Source organism: Zosterops lateralis, assembly GCF_965231275.1.
Source record: "Zosterops lateralis genome assembly, chromosome: 20".
NCBI classification, from domain to species: domain Eukaryota; kingdom Metazoa; phylum Chordata; class Aves; order Passeriformes; family Zosteropidae; genus Zosterops; species Zosterops lateralis.
Genome location: NC_139780.1, coordinates 10,835,732 through 10,851,974, shown reverse-complemented (window position 1 = coordinate 10,851,974; position 16,243 = coordinate 10,835,732). Strand labels below are relative to the sequence as shown.

The 16,243-nt window shown below is 56.8% G+C and overlaps 1 protein-coding gene across 1 annotated transcript in view; it reads left to right on the top strand.

The window, feature by feature from the left end:
- Window positions 1–10,554: 10,554 nt before the first annotated feature.
- Window positions 10,555–16,243, top strand: part of LAMC3 (laminin subunit gamma 3) — an 18,835-nt gene continuing 13,146 nt past the window's right edge. Inside the window, exons 1-4 of the mRNA XM_083875711.1 lie at window positions 10,555–10,963; window positions 14,573–14,877; window positions 15,067–15,197; window positions 16,059–16,225. Of these exons, the coding sequence (XP_083731837.1) occupies window positions 10,591–10,963; window positions 14,573–14,877; window positions 15,067–15,197; window positions 16,059–16,225 (976 nt within the window). The 5' untranslated portion in view covers window positions 10,555–10,590. The remainder of the gene's footprint in view (window positions 10,964–14,572; window positions 14,878–15,066; window positions 15,198–16,058; window positions 16,226–16,243) is intronic.

The window sequence follows — 16,243 nt, the reverse complement described above, 5'->3', positions numbered from 1 at the left end:
GTGTGGATTTACCGGGCGATGCTCGTGGCTGGCAGCCCAGCTCCTTCCCCATGGACGGTTTTCAAGGACTCCCCTTTCCAGCTGAGACCGGCCAACTCGTGCCGCTGGTGCTCGGTATGCCCGCACCAGCCGGGCTCGGCTGCCCGCTCCACTTCCCGTGCTGGAAGCAGGAGGCGCTGGCCCTCGGGAAGCTGTTTAAAGCTGAACTCCAAACAATAAAAACTTATCATTAAAAAGAAATGCATCTTGGCTTCATGTGGCCTGGCAGCGCGGGGAGGAGTGATTCAGTGGCTTGTCAGCCCTGGGCATTAGGCACGCCGAGCTGCACAACTGGACACTCTCCAAGTCCAGCAACTCATTTTCTGCAGATGGAGCCGGGACCGTGCAGCAGGCTGACGGTTAATTTGCAATCCAACATACCTTGACATAACTCACAGCCGGATGGCGGAGGTGCTGCAGGAGGGGATGCCTGGGAGCCTCCTGGCCGGGCTGTGCCGTGTGTGGGGTGTCCCCACTGCACCCTGACACAGGGGCCCTGCCAGGGTGCAGGTGCAGGGTGGTCCCGGTGCCAGTGCTGCTCCCAGATGCTGGTCTTCAAGCAGTGAGGTGAGCGGGGTGGAGGCTGCCTCCCTGGCAGAGGGATCCGTGTTTTTGGGAGCTTGAGTGATGCTGAGGGTGAGTGCTGCCCTGGCGGCGACACCGGCCTGGCTCATCACTGATTTACGTCGGGCTGTGTCACCTCCTGTTACCTGTCACAGGTTCTGGCTGTAGCTGTGGAATTGGGGACATGGGTAGGGGCGTCCATGGCCAGCCGAGACCCACGGCCCCACAGCCTGGGCCCAGCTCCACGGGCTGTCTCAGGAATGATTGGGTGCTCAGGGCTTGTGCTGGGCACACGGTGCTGGCTGGGCACTGATGGGCACGGACCGTGCCCCCGGGGCTGACAGGGGAGGAGGTGAGGAGGGGGTTCTGCCGGCAGTCCAGCCCGGATCGATAGGCATCGGAGAGGATGATTCATGTCTCAGGCTGTGGCCCGAGGGCAAAAACGGGGAGAGGTTTGATGTGAGGATGCCGGGAGGCTGCGGGTCCTGCTGGGAGTTGCGGCTCCTGGCAGCATTTCCCCTCCCGAAGCCGGTTCTGCCCGCACTGCCCCGGGGTCCCGGCTTGGCCTGGGGGAAGAAAACGACTGAAGCAACACAGGATCAAAACATTTCAGACGCTGTCTTCTACACTGTAGTCCAAGACAGAGAGTAGATTAGCAGTGGGGTGTTGGGCAGAGGCTGGGCTCGGGTCAGCTCTGTGCCCCCCGTGGGGACAGGACACTACAGAGAGTGGGGACATCACAAGACAGGGCTCGGTGGCACTTTTACCCTCCTTGTTGTGTTCAGCCACACTCGGTGTGCATCCCCGGGGTGGCAGGGGCCAGAGCTGGTGAGAGCACCGATGTCCCGTGGGTCCAGCCCAGAAAGGGGCAGGACTGTCCGGGATACGGGGCTGGGGAAAGGCTGGAGGGGCCACACCGAGCCCTCCCCCAGGAACATCGTGTGCTTTCCTTGGCAGGGAGCCACGGGAGGCAGAGCTGTCGCTGCACACGCACGGCGTCAGACATCATCACCATATTAATAATGAAAGGGCAGCTCCTTCAAAGCTCTCCGTCCCTGCGCCGGCGAGAGCGCGGAATGCAGAGGAGGCGCGTGAGCCTCATCCCAAGCAACGGTGGGGAGAGAGAACCGCGGTGCCCGGATGATCCTTCCCTGGTCCTTCACCAGGACACTGACCTGGAGTGACAAAATCCCGCCCGGGTCCCTGCTGGGTGCTCTCCCTGCCTGGAGTTTGGCTGCTGTGGGGGTCCCTGCAGAGGAGCGGGGCAGCCCATGGTGTTCCCAGCTCCTGCTCCCAGCACTGCCCCGTGCAGGCTCCTCCTCTTCAGCAGAAAAGGCCATTTTGGCTGTCAGGGAAGGAGCCTCCCTCCCAACGGCTGAGTGCTCTGTCCGTCGCTGAGTGACAGGCAGGACACCACTCGCTGTGTCAGGGCCTTTTCCTTCCAGCGGAGGAATCGATGGCTCAATGATACAAACCACCCACAAAGAGGTGTCGGCCTGAAGCCCGCAGGGGTCAGTGGCATCACTTCTGCTCTTCTCCCTGCAAGATATTTGGGGTTCCAAAACCCCTCCCCTTTAACACCCCTGTTTTGTCTAGAGCATCCCCGAGCCCAGCTGCACTTTGTGAGGGTCTCAGCAGAGCCAGACCAGGGGCTGAGCATCTTTTCTCCTCTCTCCCCTCTGCCAAATCCTCTCCTCCACTTTTGCCCTTCTTGGAGGGGTCAGAGCTGGGAGGGATTTGCTGCAGATTCCCTGGTTTGGGGAGGAAAGAATCAAACCCTCTGTGCCAGGTGGAGATGGAGCACCCCTCGCCCACCCTGTACCCATCCCATCCCCACCCCATGCTCTCCCTGGCACTCCAAGTGTTTCAGAGGGTCCCACCCTGCAGCAGTGTCCCAGAGGGGTGCCTGCTGCTCTGTCCCCCCCAGCTCTTCCTTCCCAGCCCTTTCTCAAGCTTTTTTTCCCCTCCTCCCTCCAAACACAACAAAAGTCCCAAATCCCCTGCAAATGAGAAACCTCTTTTTGTTCCTCTTTTTCCTTTGCTTTCTGCCACGGCAGAGTATTGATTGGAGCTGATGTGCTGTAATCCTCTGGTTCTGTGAAAAGTTGGCATCCCAGAGTCCCTGGAGGGGCCAGATCCTGCCCTGATGTGGGTGTTGCTCCTCTGCCAGGCTTGTGTATAGCAGGAAAGCTGCATCCATCCCCATCCCATCCCATCCCATCTCATTCCATCCCTCTCTCCTGTCCTGTCCCATACCATCTCTGCAAATCCAGAGGCTATACACTTGGTGAGAGGGTCATCATGAGCAGCTGATGGGTGGGAAAAGGCTCTGGTTTGGAGTAGAGCCAGGTCAGATCCCACTGGGATTGATATCCAGAGTGCTGGGCCTCTGAAGGAGGCCTCCTGCCCTTTTGGCAGGGCAGGGATGGTGACGGGAGAAATTGGTGCTGATGAGAGGGGCTGGTTGGGGGGGTTGGCAGGGATCTCCAGAAAGGAACAATTTGGTTTCCTGACAGCCAAGGAGGGCTGTGGAGAGATAGGGCTGATCCCAGCCTGGGAGGGGCTCATTGTGGGGTGCACAGCTGCCTCTGTGGGTCTGGGCCCTGGGTGGAGGTCCCCCATGATGCCAAATGGAGAGCTGGGAAGTGAGGGGAAAGAAACCCAGCCAAAAATCGCCAAAAAACACAGGGAAGATTTTAATTTAAAATCTTTTCCCACATGGAGAGCAGCAGCCTGGGCCATCTGGAGGAGCATATGCAGGTGAGGGGGGGCAGTGGTGCCTCCTCCAGCTCCCTCGCTCTCAGCAGCCCCCAGAAAGGGCTTTGGGCTGATGAAAACTAGCCCTGGGGGGGCCCTGGGTACCCCAGTCCCAAATATCAGGCTGGGGGAGCCCAGCTTTGCCTCCTGAGCTACCTAGACCTCTCTGTTTAATTGCTGTATTTGCTGCAAAGGTGATGATGAATCCCAAAGCAAACTACAATAGCAGCTGAGTTTATTGCAAGAGATTAATTCAGCGGTTTAATTGAAACCACAGGAGCAAGACGGGAAAGCATCAGAGTGGGGCTGGGAGGAGGGGGTCAGGGTCAGCTCTGCTCAGCACCCACATCCACCCTGAGCCCCCGGCAGTTAACGATGCCCAAATTAGCAGATTTACTCCTCAGAGGGGCTCCTCCATTGGCTGAGCAGCACATCCAGCATCCCAAAGCCCCAAGTCTCCTAGCAACTCCCCAGCGCTGCCTGTGCCCACCCATTAACCCCTTCCCAAGCCCTCCCCACGCTGTGTGGAACACCCGGTGCCTTGAAGGCGTCGCTGCCACACTGGGTGGGAGCGGGGATTTATGCAGCAAATAAATCTGCAGGATGCTGGAAGCAAGCTGAGGATGCTGGAAGGAAGCTCAAGGATGCTGGGATGGGTAGGGAGAACCGAGCTGGGCTGCTTAGCCAAGACTCAGGGAGTGTTTGGTTCCAGGTGGCACAGAGGAATCCTCAGGTTTATGTGTTGGTGGTTTGGTTTCTAAATGTCACGTTGGTTTTGAAGGTTTTATCCTCCTGGCTTGTGGAGATGCTGGGAAAAGGTCAGGGAACCCCCAAATCATGGCCAGCCCATGCAGCTCCCAGCTGGCACTGGCATCAGGAGAGGCTGAGCATGAGCCAGCCTCTTCCTCCAATTTCAACAGTAAATCAATGACACAGTTTCTTTGAGGACAGGATAGAAGGGAAATTTTCAAGGAAAATTGCCTTGAAAGTGTAAAATCACAGCAGGACATGGTGTGATGGCCAGGCCTGGGCTGAAGGAAGTGGGGATGCTCTGTGATGGTTTTTTTCAGATGGGATGTCCAATACTTCCCTGGTTTTGCCTTTAGAGATCAGAAAGCAGGAAACCAGGGTTGGAAAAAATAATGGGGTTTATGGTTGAAAAATAACAGTTGACGTGGAAAAAAAAACCTAAACAAGTTTGTTTGGGTTGGTTTTGTGTTTTTTTTTTAACTGTCTTAATATATATAGACTGGGAAATGTGTCCAAAGAACCTGTGCCACTGAAAAGGATAAATCACTGCTCTCACTTTAATGTGCTTTGTTGGGTTTTATCAGAAACATTGTCATAAAATTACCAAATTGAAATTTTAAGTGAGGGGAGAGAGGGGATATCTTGAGGGTTTGTTCTTGCTTCTCTTTTCTTATTGCCAAATAAAATACAATTAAAGCAACATTTTCTATGCCAGCCAACATAGCTAACATCGCTTTTCTGACGGCGCTTTTTTCTGTCAGCCAATGAAAATAAATGATGCAGGATTACCAGGGAGCATCCAGCCTCCGTGGCTGGAGGGGGATGCGGAGCAGCAGGCATTCCAGTTCGAAACAGAAGGATTTTATTCCCTCGGTAAGTGGAAATCTCCGGGGATGTTTCCCACAGAGCTCTCTGCCGCCGCCTGGAGCGAGCCTCCCGCTTTCCTGTGCTCTCCCAGTTCCCACCAGTGCTTCCCAGTCTAACCCAGTCCTTGGCACAGCCACTATCTGGGAGTCCCAAATTAATTCAGGACCCTCCGCAGCACTTTTCGGCTGATCCCAGTGAGGGCACTGTGGGTCCCCCGTGGGGCTCATTCCCTGCCAGGGGCTACCGGCGGCTCAGCTGCTGCCTGCACCGAAATCCCCGTGGTAATTGGATGAGGGTACCGGTTTCCATGAGAATATTAAATCAGAGCCCCAGCCCCAATCCGGGGCGACACGCTTGGGAATATAAAGACACGGTAGATCACGTTACAGAGGAGTCATTTCTCCTGCTTTAAAGTCAAAGTTATCACAACAACTTATTTGTCACAGAGCATATTGGGGCATCTCTGATTGATGGGAGAGGGAGGGAGGGAGCCCCCGGCAGAGGGGCTGAGCACTCACCACTCATCACAGCCGTGGGCTCTGGGGGGCTGTGGAAAAGCAGGCTCAAAAAGTTCTGAAGTGCTTTCCAAGCCTGGTTTTCCAAAGTCCCCCAAGAAATCATCTCTGTGATGAGGTCTGAGTGCTCAGCCATGCTCAGGGGACAGCCCAGGCTGTGACTGTGGCCACAAACCTTTGTGGCAGTGGCAGTGCAGGTGCTCCAGTGCTGCAAAGGTCCTGGAGGCATTGCAGGCAGCGGTTCAGTACCACCATCCTGAGCTCACTCCCCTTGGGACCAGGACAGGGAGTCACTTAGCAAATGAGGGGCTCCATGTGTCCTCCCAGTTACCAGTTTATCTGGGTCTCTCGTTGTGGTGACCATCTGGTGGCATCTACTGCTGCTCAGCTGTCACCCACCCTGCTGGGGAAGGGGAAATCCAAGCACCTCATGGATGGGGTAGGCAGGGGACATGTCCTGGGATCCAGCAGAGGATTGGGGACAGCCATGGCAGAACACCCCATGGCTCCTGCCATGGTGGGGATGGATGGATGGATGGATGGATGGATGGATGGATGGATGGATGGATGGATGGATGGATGGACGGACAGATGGACATCTCCCCACCCACAGCATGGAGGCAGCAGGGGACAGACAGACAGATGTGCCTTGTCAGCCAATGAGGTGGCCTCAGGTGATGCTGACAAGCCCATTAAAGGGGTTTATCAAGGGGACCGGGGCTGGCAGGAGGCTGCTGGATTTATCTGAGATGCTACTTTTGGGCTGGGAGAGCCTAAGCCTCTGCTCATTAATTAGAAAGGCTTCGGGGAGGGTTGTACTGGTTGGCCTCACTTGTGAGCAGCTGTAATATGATGAGCGATTAGGGACTCTGAAGCTTTTTAGCCAGTGTCATTAAGCTGCTGATGAGCTCAGGCAAGGAAAGGTCCTTTTTGGCTGTGCCTGAAACGGGCTGGTCCTGCTCTGACCTGGTCCTTCCTCCTGTTGTGGTCCCTGACCTCCTGAGCCCAATGCAATGGGTGAAATGGGTGTCCTGGGGACAGTGATGGCTTGGCTGACACTCTGTGTCCTTGACTTGGGTCAGATCTGGAGTAGTTCAGCTCATCAGTGAGATGATGAGCTTGTGGTCATGCACGAGTGAAGCTGAGATGTTCCTATTTTCACTGTCTGCCAGGTATTGAGAGAATTTGGGGATGATTATCTCTGAAAAGGTGACTTTAGGCCATTTGCGCATCAGGGAAGAGGACGGTGATGTGTGTCCTGACAATTGCTTTGGGAGAGAGCTCCTCTCCCTGCTATGGGGTTTCCCCACCCCTCTGGGCACTGTTGGTGAAGCCTTCTTGTGCAGGGGACATCCAGCCAATGTCACTGTCCCATCCTCCCCTTGCTCCTTGAGGATTCCCAAGGGCTGTGGCAAAGCAGGGAGCAAAATCTACTGGATTTTCTCTGCCCTCCCTCATCTTGTGCCGTCTGCCTTGGCAAAACTCCCTGCAGCTGAGCAGCCCCATGCCCCGCCATGGTCTGCCTGGCGTCTCTAGCGCTGTATTTATGGCAGTGTTAATTAAATACTTTCCGCAATCAGCGCCACGCATGACCCCACTCCCTGAGCAGGGCCAGGCTGTAATGTGCCATCATCGAGTGAGAACATGACTGCTGCCATCCCAGGGAATTTCTAATAGAGATTTACTCATCCCAGGCCTCTCGTTTCTTCATTTTGTGACATTTTGCAAAGTTCAGATTTACAAAATAAGCCAGTGCACACGAGAGATGCTCCAGCCATCATTTACACTGCAGGTTCAGTTTCCCGCTATGCTGGAGATGGGGTCTTCACTCCGTGGTCAGCAGAGTTAGGGGGGGTTCACAGGTATCTATTCTTTCCTCCTCCCTGCCCAAGGGGCTGCTGTTTGTGACAAAAAGCCCCCCACCACCCCAGCTGTCCCCCTGGCAGGGCTGTGTGTGCTGGGAGAATGGCAGAGCGTTGTCTGTGCTCATTGAAATGCTTGTGGCATTCTGCAGCTCAACCTGCCTCCAGCCCCTGCTCCAGTCCCAGGGCGAGGGATGGAGTGGGAGAGGAACCAGCCACAGTGTCAGGGAGGGCCAGGAAGGGCTGCTGTGGTTTTGGGCTGTGATTTGGGATGTTCAAATGCTCTGCTTTTAAAATTCATCCTGTGCTGAAAGCTGGAGGAGAGCATGGAGGCAGCAGGCTGCCAGCAGAATCCTGTTACTGTGCCACAGCCTCCAGGTCCCAGCTACGGGCAGAAAAGCCATTTTTGGCAAATTACTGGTGGTAGGAGCTGCCTGTTCCAGGGAGGTGAGGCAGTGTGTGTGCTGAAACAGAGGCAGGTGTCCATCCTAGGGGTTTGTCCCTCCATGGCACAAGGTGGTGGTCAGTGCCTTTCTGACCCTCTCCCATTTAACCTGCACCCAGCTCCTGTGGGTGCTGGGACCTGGGGCAAACCACCGAGCTGGGTGACCGAACCTTCTCCTCCTCAGGATGGAGCTGGCCATTAGGGTTCCTCCAGCAAGGTCAGCTCATCCCTTTGGGAGAAAGTTTCCCTGCTGGAAACTAAGGGATGTCCATCTCACAGTACCACTCCAGGATTGCAGTGGAGCCAGGGCCAGTGACCCAGCCCTCACCCCAGCTCCAGGGGATGGATGGGGCCACTCTCAGCCTCAGGGGTGCTGGAGGCAGGTAAGTGGCACCCAGTCCCATGCACCCTGTCAAAACCTGGCTGTGCTGCCAGCCTGGAGCTGGGCTGTGGGACATGAGGGGCTGTGGGATCTGGCACACCTCGCTCCTGCCCCGCGCCTGCCTTGTCAGGTCTGATCAGGAGGAGGATCAGTCGGCCCTGTTCCTCGCTCCCCAGATTTAATTAACAGGCCTTTCATCTCTACCCTGAAGGAATCTGCTATCTTCTGTCTTCTTAATTAACGTTCATTAAGCAAATCAGAAGAACATTTTCTCCTCTCCGCCTCCAAGGTTTTTAACCCTTGTGGGGTTCCAGGTCTGTGTTGGGGCAGAAGAAGGCTCCTGGACAGGTTGGTGTTATCACAACCTTAGTCATTACATCCCTAAAGTGCTTGGACCAAAGTCCTAGAGCAGTGGGTGAAGTCTCTCCAGGTACAGAGGACTTCAGGTGAGGTTGGGCTTTGTTACTATTGGACCACAGCAAGTGTAGGGCATCTCCTTGGGCAAGGGGCAAACTCGTGCCCACCATCCATCAGGAGCCTGGTGAGGGGCTCATCCAGTCTGGGGCACAGCTGAAACAGTCTGAGAATGTTCAGTTCCCATTCCAGCTGCAGCATCCCCAATGCTAAGCACAGCAGTGTCACCACCAACCCTCATCAAGCTCTAGCCCTATGGGCCATCTCCCCAAGCCCAGTGGGCTGTGCTGGAGGAGGACGTGAGATTGGGATACTCCTCAGCTTTTCCCAAATCTTACTGCATCCTGAGCCCTGGTTATGTGGTCTCATCACTCTCTAATGTGGATCCCTCTGTAACAGGGGCAGGGAAATTCTCTCATGGATGTGCGTTGCATCCCAAGGAGGAGGAGGCAAGCCCATGACACAAAAGATTTGGTTAGAGCACGGTGTTAATAGTGCCAAGGTCGTGGGTTCAATCCCCATATGGGTCATTCACTCAAGAGCTGGCCTCAATGATCCTTCTGGGTCCCTTCCAACTCAGAGTATTTTATGACTCTATCTCCTGCCCAGAGCTTACAGCCTCAGTACTGCAGGAAAACCAGAACACCTGGAAAACCTCATCTCTGCAGGATGCAAATCCCCTTAAAACTGGTGGTGGAAACACACGGGGCAATCATTGAGCTGAAAACACTTCTCTTTCTCCCTGGAGGTTGACAGTGGGTTTGCCACCGGCCGCCCACTCACAGGCAGCTCCTGCACAGCTCCTCGATGCTGGGAAATTCACCCTTCCCAGAGGAGCTGGCTCTGCCTGTCAGAGCCTGGGTCAATATATGATAATGGGCCTTTGAAACGGTGCTGCTGCGGGAGCCGCTGCCCAGGACTGATTCACAGCTCCCCTCTGGTGCTTTCTCCCACAGTGTGCATGGGGAAGGAGAATAAAATAAATAAGAATAGAAGGGAAGGGGAGGAAGGGAGCTTAAATTATAAATGAGTACTAAGTTTTCAGAGCCCCTGTGGGCAGCTCAGTGAAGCGGTGTGGGGGTCAGAGGCAGAGTTCCCCTGTGGATCCCACTTTTGCAAATACAGCCCTGTGGGGTGTGGGTCAGGGTTTGCCCAGAGGTGCGGCACTGTGCCAGGCTGCCTCTGTCCCTGTTTGCTGTCACCCTCTTGCCCCCATGGGTCAAATCTGGAGGGTGCCATGGTCCCCAGAGGGATTCCCCTGGCACACTATAATTAGCATTAGCTGAGAGCTGCTAATGAGGTCGGCTCATGATCTGGTTTTGCCACCCCATGGAGATGCCTCCACAGTAATGTGCCCTCACTCAGGTCCAGGGGACTGGGCTGGATCATGGCAACAGGCAGGGATGGGACCCCCAGTCAAGGGTGCTGGGGTGGAGGTGTTGGGGTGTCACAGACCCACAACCCAGGCAGGTTGGTGTGTCATATGGACTTACAGGCCACATATGGAGCAGTTCAATGCCCCATAAATCAGCGTGGGGAGAAGAAGGTGCTGAATCTATTTCAAAGCCTTTTTCCTAACCCCCTCTTGATTTTGGGGCTGCAAGAAAAGTGATGACCCCCACTAGCTGAAGGAAAAATGTGAGATATATACCACCACAAGCTCATTCCCAGGGCTGAGAAACGGAGGAGCTCAGCTCTATCCATGCAGCTGAAGGTGCAAATCCGCAGTCCACAAAGGTGTTTAGGGGATGGAGCACTGCATGGCTCATCCCCGCGGCCTGGAGACTAGAATGTCGTGCGGGGATCCCAAACTCCACAGCTCTGCCTCACATACGAATATTTCGACATTCCCAGCAGCTTCCACAAGATGGACCTCGGAGCGAGAGGAGGTGCCGGGTAGGGGGACCCGTCCCATCCCTTCCCACCGCGTCCCATCCCATCCCGTCCCGCCTGCCATCCAGAGGAGGCTCAGAGTCCGGCCAGGAGAGCTGCGGCATGGCACTGGCTCCTTGGCTCTGCCTGCTGGCGCTGCTGGGGCTGGGGCTGCGGGCGGGGGGCTCATCCCCCTGCTGGGACCCTCGGGGGCAGCCCCGCCGCTGCATGCCCGTATTCGAGAACGCCGCCTTCGGCCGGGCCGTCCGGGCCACCAACACGTGCGGGTCGCCCCCGGAGGACTATTGCCTGCACATGGGAGCGCACCACGCCAGCGCCCTGTGCCACCGCTGCGACGCCACCGACCCCCGGCACCACCACAACGCCTCCTTCCTCACCGACTTCCACAGCCAGGAGGAGAGCACCTGGTGGCAGAGCCAGTCCATGGCCTTTGGCATCCAGTACCCCAACTCCGTCAACATCACCCTGCACCTGGGTAAGTGCCAGCAGGAGCCCTGGAGTTGTCGGGGGAGGGCAGAGGCTGTGGGTACATCGAGATCAGGGTGCAGAGATGGAGGTGGATGCTCCTGCACCCTGCAGCTCTTGCTGCCAGTGCTGGATTAAGGACAGGACCCTCCCCAGGGCTTTTTAGGGGGTGTATGGAGGGAACTGCCCTCTGTAAAGCACTAAAAGGACTCGGGGAGGGTCTGCTCCGTCCATCAGCCGAGCCCCAGGATGTCAGAAGCTGTGCCTGTCTGTGCTGCTTCCCAGCCAGCCCTGCCCAGAGTTCCTGCTCTCCCCTTCACCCCAGGCTGCTTTTCACTGATTATGGAAGCCTGTGGAGCAGGAGGCAGGTGGTTCCTACCCTGGGAGAGCCTTGCCCGGGGAGGGGGACTACCACGGGTGCCAAGCCCCTCCTGTTTCACCCCCGTGCGTTGCTCAGGGTGCCGAGCTCCAGACACACCGTGCAACCCCAGTAGGCTTCCCCAGCTGGCACCCGACCTTCTGTGTTTTAAATACCGTGCAAGCCGCCCACTTGGAGGGTACTTAAACCCAAGGGGCATGCCTGGCATTTTAAAAAGGTTTTATAACATTTTCCTGCCATCTAAACTCTCCTGGCTGCTGGCCAGCGCTGTAAAATCTTCATTCTCTGCAGTCTCCTGCCATCTGCATGCCGAAGGCGGGTAGTGGAGGGGATGCGGCTGGAGCTGGCGAGGGGACAGCTGAGTGTTGGTGTGGCACTGAGCTGTGCTGGTGGGACCAGCCTGGTCGGGGTGACTGTGGAGGGTCCGTGCCTGCCCCGACAGTGACGCTGGAGCTCCCGGCTGGGTGGAGGTCGCTGCTTTCCCAGCCCCCTGCGAGCGGGCGGACATCTGGTCCTGTCCCCGGGCTGGGGCCGGGCTCCCCACCGCGCACGGGGAGCGGTGCCGGAGGAATCTGCCAGCCCTGACAGAGGGGATTTGTCAGCCTCTTGTCCACCTAACGCAGGCTGTCAGATTGTCCCGAATCCGTTCGGGGGGGAGCCGGGGCACAGACCACCCGAATGCAGCCTGTGTGCCTGAGCCAGCCGCCGCCGGGCAACTTTGTGGCCACCAGTCCCAGCTTGGCACAGCAACATGTGTGGGCTTCCTTCCCATTCTCTGTCCTTCTTCCAGCTCTTCCCTGGCTCCTCTGTGGTCCTTTTTGGCCCCCACACCCGGGTTTCCTGTGGAGTCCAGTCCCTGTGACTGCCCTGCTGTCTCTGTTACAGAGCCAAGGCTTAAGCATTGCACCGAGCTCATCTTCCAGCCTGTCCCTACAGCCCTTCGTGAGCTGGAGCATCCTCTGCAGTTGTACCCTTCTCCTCTATCTTGTCATGCTAAAAAATACCATCTTGGTGGTTGGCACATCATTTTCTAACCTTTCCCTCAGTTTCTGGGCCTTGTTCTTGTCCCAGCCATAGACGTTTTCATTGCTGCCTTAATTCTTTCACTTGGGTTAAAGGGGAAAAGCCCAACTAGCCCCTGCAGTCCTCTGGAATGAGTCCGCAGGCTGAGTCCTTGCTCCTGAGCTCAACTGAGTAATTTGGTGTTTCAACCCATGTAGTCTGTCCCCCTCGGCCTGCCTGTCTTGCTCATACACCTCCTGTATGTTCTCCAGTGTGGTTACCTGGGGAGCTTATTTAATAAGATACGGGATGACTTGGACAAGACCCGTGTTTACCTGCATTGTTGTTGATTGGCATTAATTAGATTATGCTCCTTTAAATCTCTCCTTCCCTAGAGGTTCCAGCCATGCTGTTATGGTGCACTGGGCTTGCAGCTGGTCGATCATCCCAAGTGTCCACAGCTCTTGCATTTGCCCTGTCAGATGTCAGGAAGGAACCCAAAATATCTGTGGCTTGCAAAGGCAACAGATAGCAGGGCTCTGTCAGGAAACTATCTGAGTGCCAGTGGCTCATTTTGGAGTGTCTGGATCAGGCACTATCCGTGTCTGTGACTCTGATTTTCCTGTGGGATGAGAGCCCAGGGCTGAGGTTTGGCAGGGACTAGAGATGACAGGACATGTAGGTGACATGACTGTCCCACAGGCTCCTTTCCTCTTCTCCAGAACTCTCTTCTTGGAGCCTCAGAGCAGTACAAGCTGCAGCTTGGGCTCAGAGGGAGGCAGGTGCACCATTGTTGGGGTGACAGCACAGCTGGGAGAGCACCCAGGGGTCCCAGAGCTGCCTGTGCACCCTTCCCAGTATCACTGTCCTGCAGCATATCTGGCTTTGGGACATGTCACACCTGAGCTGCAAAGAGGAGACAACCAGCCTGGGTTATTTTTTGTATATTTTTTTTTTCCCTGAGGAGGAAATGGCTGATTAAAACGCCTGTCTGAGGAAAGCACGTGCTCTCTCATGAAAATTCCTCAGAAAAGTGAATCTCCTCCACCCCAGCTGGAGGCACCAAAATGGGGCTCCCCTAGCGGGGCTGTCTCCTCCCCTCGAGCGGGGCCACTCGGGGCAGGGGCGGTTTATTGACACAGCACTGCGTTCCCTTCCTCTCCCAGAGGAAACTGCCCCTGGAGGTGACGGCCCCGACCTCGCTGTTTTGGTAGACAGCCCCCTTGGGACCGCGTTGTCTGGGAACCGGCGCCTGCCAGGCGTTCCCCCTGCACGGGGTGCAGGACAGGGGCACCCCCGCTTTCACCAGCCAGGAGCGTCCCAGAGGGAGGGGAGAGGCACAAGGTGAGGGTGGGACGGCCCAGCTGCAGCCCCTTCTTGGCCGTCATCACCTCCGGGTGGGCTGGGAGTGGGGCTGTCCCCCTCTCCAGGCTCTCTGCCGGGCGCTTCTCGCATCCCTAATGGGATGCAGCTGCTTTTCCCAGCGCTGGTAGCGGCTGCCTCGGCTCCCCTGCAGCAAAGTCGCAGCACATACGCGACAGTATTCATATGGGCCCAATTAAAGGCTTGTTTTCCTAGTCCCGGAATAACCCCTCTAACATTCCCGACTCATTATCTTTTCAAATAAAGCCAAAACCTTGCAGCTAATTGTTTTGTGCTGTCAGGAGTGGTGCTGTTATGGAGCAATCCGGGCTTTGAGCTGGTCCTTCATCTCTGGCAATTAAGTGGGTCTGATGTTCACTTTGGTGTTTTCTCTTTTCCTTTCTGCTAATTCTTTCAAGCTCTTTCAGAGCTCCCCAGACGCCCCAGGGATTGGTGGCCTCTCTTTGTCTTCATCCCAGCAAAGATGGAAGCGATGCCAGGTCCTGGCATGCAGCTCCCTGGGAAGGGACCGGCCTTGACCCTTTCCAGTTCTCCATCCCTAAAGCACCACTGCCCTGGGGATGCTTTCAGTGCTGTGGGCCTAACTTTCCCTTACAGCTGCTGGATAGAGCCAGGATTTGGAACTGCTCTTTGCCCATGCACCCACACAAGGGGTGGGCACTGCATTGGGACGAGACCCAGCTTGGAACTGGACAGGGTTTGGGTTGCACCAAGGAGGAGCTGGTTAAGCAGCTGGGTGATGATTTGCCCATTTTTAGCTGTGGTGGGTGCCTCAGGATGCTGTTAGGATAATTCAGGTTATACTGCCCATCGTGGGGCCGTCAGAGGATCGCAGCTTGGCGGGTCTGCCCCCAGGCAAAGCCTACGAGATCACCTACGTGCGGCTCAAGTTCCACACCAGCCGCCCCGAGAGCTTCGCCATCTACAAGCGCAGCCGGGCCGGGGGACCCTGGGAGCCCTTCCAGTTCTACAGCGCCTCCTGCCAGAAAACCTACGGGCGGCGACCACGGCAGTTCCTGCGGCCGGGCGAGGACGAGCAGGTGGCCTTCTGCAGCGACGAGTTCAGTGACATCTCCCCGCTGAGCGGGGGCAACGTGGCCTTCTCCACCCTGGAGGGGCGGCCCAGCGCCTACAATTTTGATGGAAGCCCCGCCCTGCAGGTGCCACCAGGGTGGGAGGGGGAGTGGTGCATGGACCTTTGGGATCAAGGGCATTATTACACTCACCCGGGGTAAAACTGCTGGAGATGGGCTGTATCCCTGCTTGAAAAGCTCCACAGTGTCCTGGTGGGGGTGGGAGCTGGTGGCCCAGACCTCTCCACCAAAGAGCCTTCCCCATGTCCCCTGCAGGAGTGGGTGACAGTCACTGACCTGCTCATCTCCTTGAACCGGCTCAACACATTTGGGGACGACATCTTCAAGGACCCCAAGGTGCTGCAGTCATACTACTATGCCATATCTGACTTCTCCGTTGGTGGCAGGTGAGGGGCACCCAGGCAGAAGTATGGGGACCTTCTTGGGGTGTGGGACTGGGCCAGCTGCTCCCCACCTCGGTGTGATTTTGGGGCAAACTGCTCAGATGTGGCTTCCTCCACGTGTAAACTGGAGCTGGAAGAGCAGAGATGGGTGATTAAACCTGAAGATCTCCCAGCTGTGCAGAAAGGTTGTCTTTTTCCCCACTAGCCCACTCCATGTGCCACCAGCTGTATTTGCTTTGTTCCCTCCCAGCCCAATGGCTTTTAATGACACTGGGGCTCGTGTTGCTCCTCCTGTGACCTTAATGGTCCCTGGGCACTCTAAAAGGGGAGTCCTGGGGTTCAAGTGGAAAGATGATCTGAAGCTGCCAAGGCTGCTGGAGGAGCTTGGAGTCAGCATGGCCACAGGCAGAGAAGCTGGAACAGCTGCCAGCAGGAATGGGCAGCAGATGTGGTATAGAGATGCAGGTGGCACCCACTTGGTGCTGCCTGTGGGCTGTGCTGCACATGCCCTTCCCCAGCTGGGAGAAGTGGAAAATTCCCCCATCCCTGGGAGCACTGTCTGCCCCAGGCAGCGGGGCTGGGACAGCTCCCAGGCCTGTAGCTGTTGTCCCACCTCCGGGGTCAGCAGCTGGAGCTGGTTAGCACGGGCCACCCACGGTGTGTGACCTCCCGACCGGCCAGGCTAGGAGAGCCTCGGGGACACGACGGGCGGCCCCAAGGCCGGCACAGCCTGAGCTGCTCTCCCCCCACAGCCAGCCCAGTAGCAGGGTCACACACTGGGCACCGTCCTGCTGCTGCTGCTGCTGCTGCTGCTGCCCACAGCGGTGCTCAGAGAGGCTGCCCCGCGCCGGGGTCTCGCCGCAGGTGCAAATGCAATGGCCACGCCAGCGAGTGCGCGCCGGACGAGGCGGCGCAGCTGGTGTGTGTGTGCCAGCACCACACGGCCGGCACCGACTGCGAGCGCTGCCAGCCCTTCTTCCAGGACCGGCCCTGGGCCCGCGGCACGGCCGAGGCTGCCCACGAGTGTCTCCGTGAGTATCGCCCGCGCT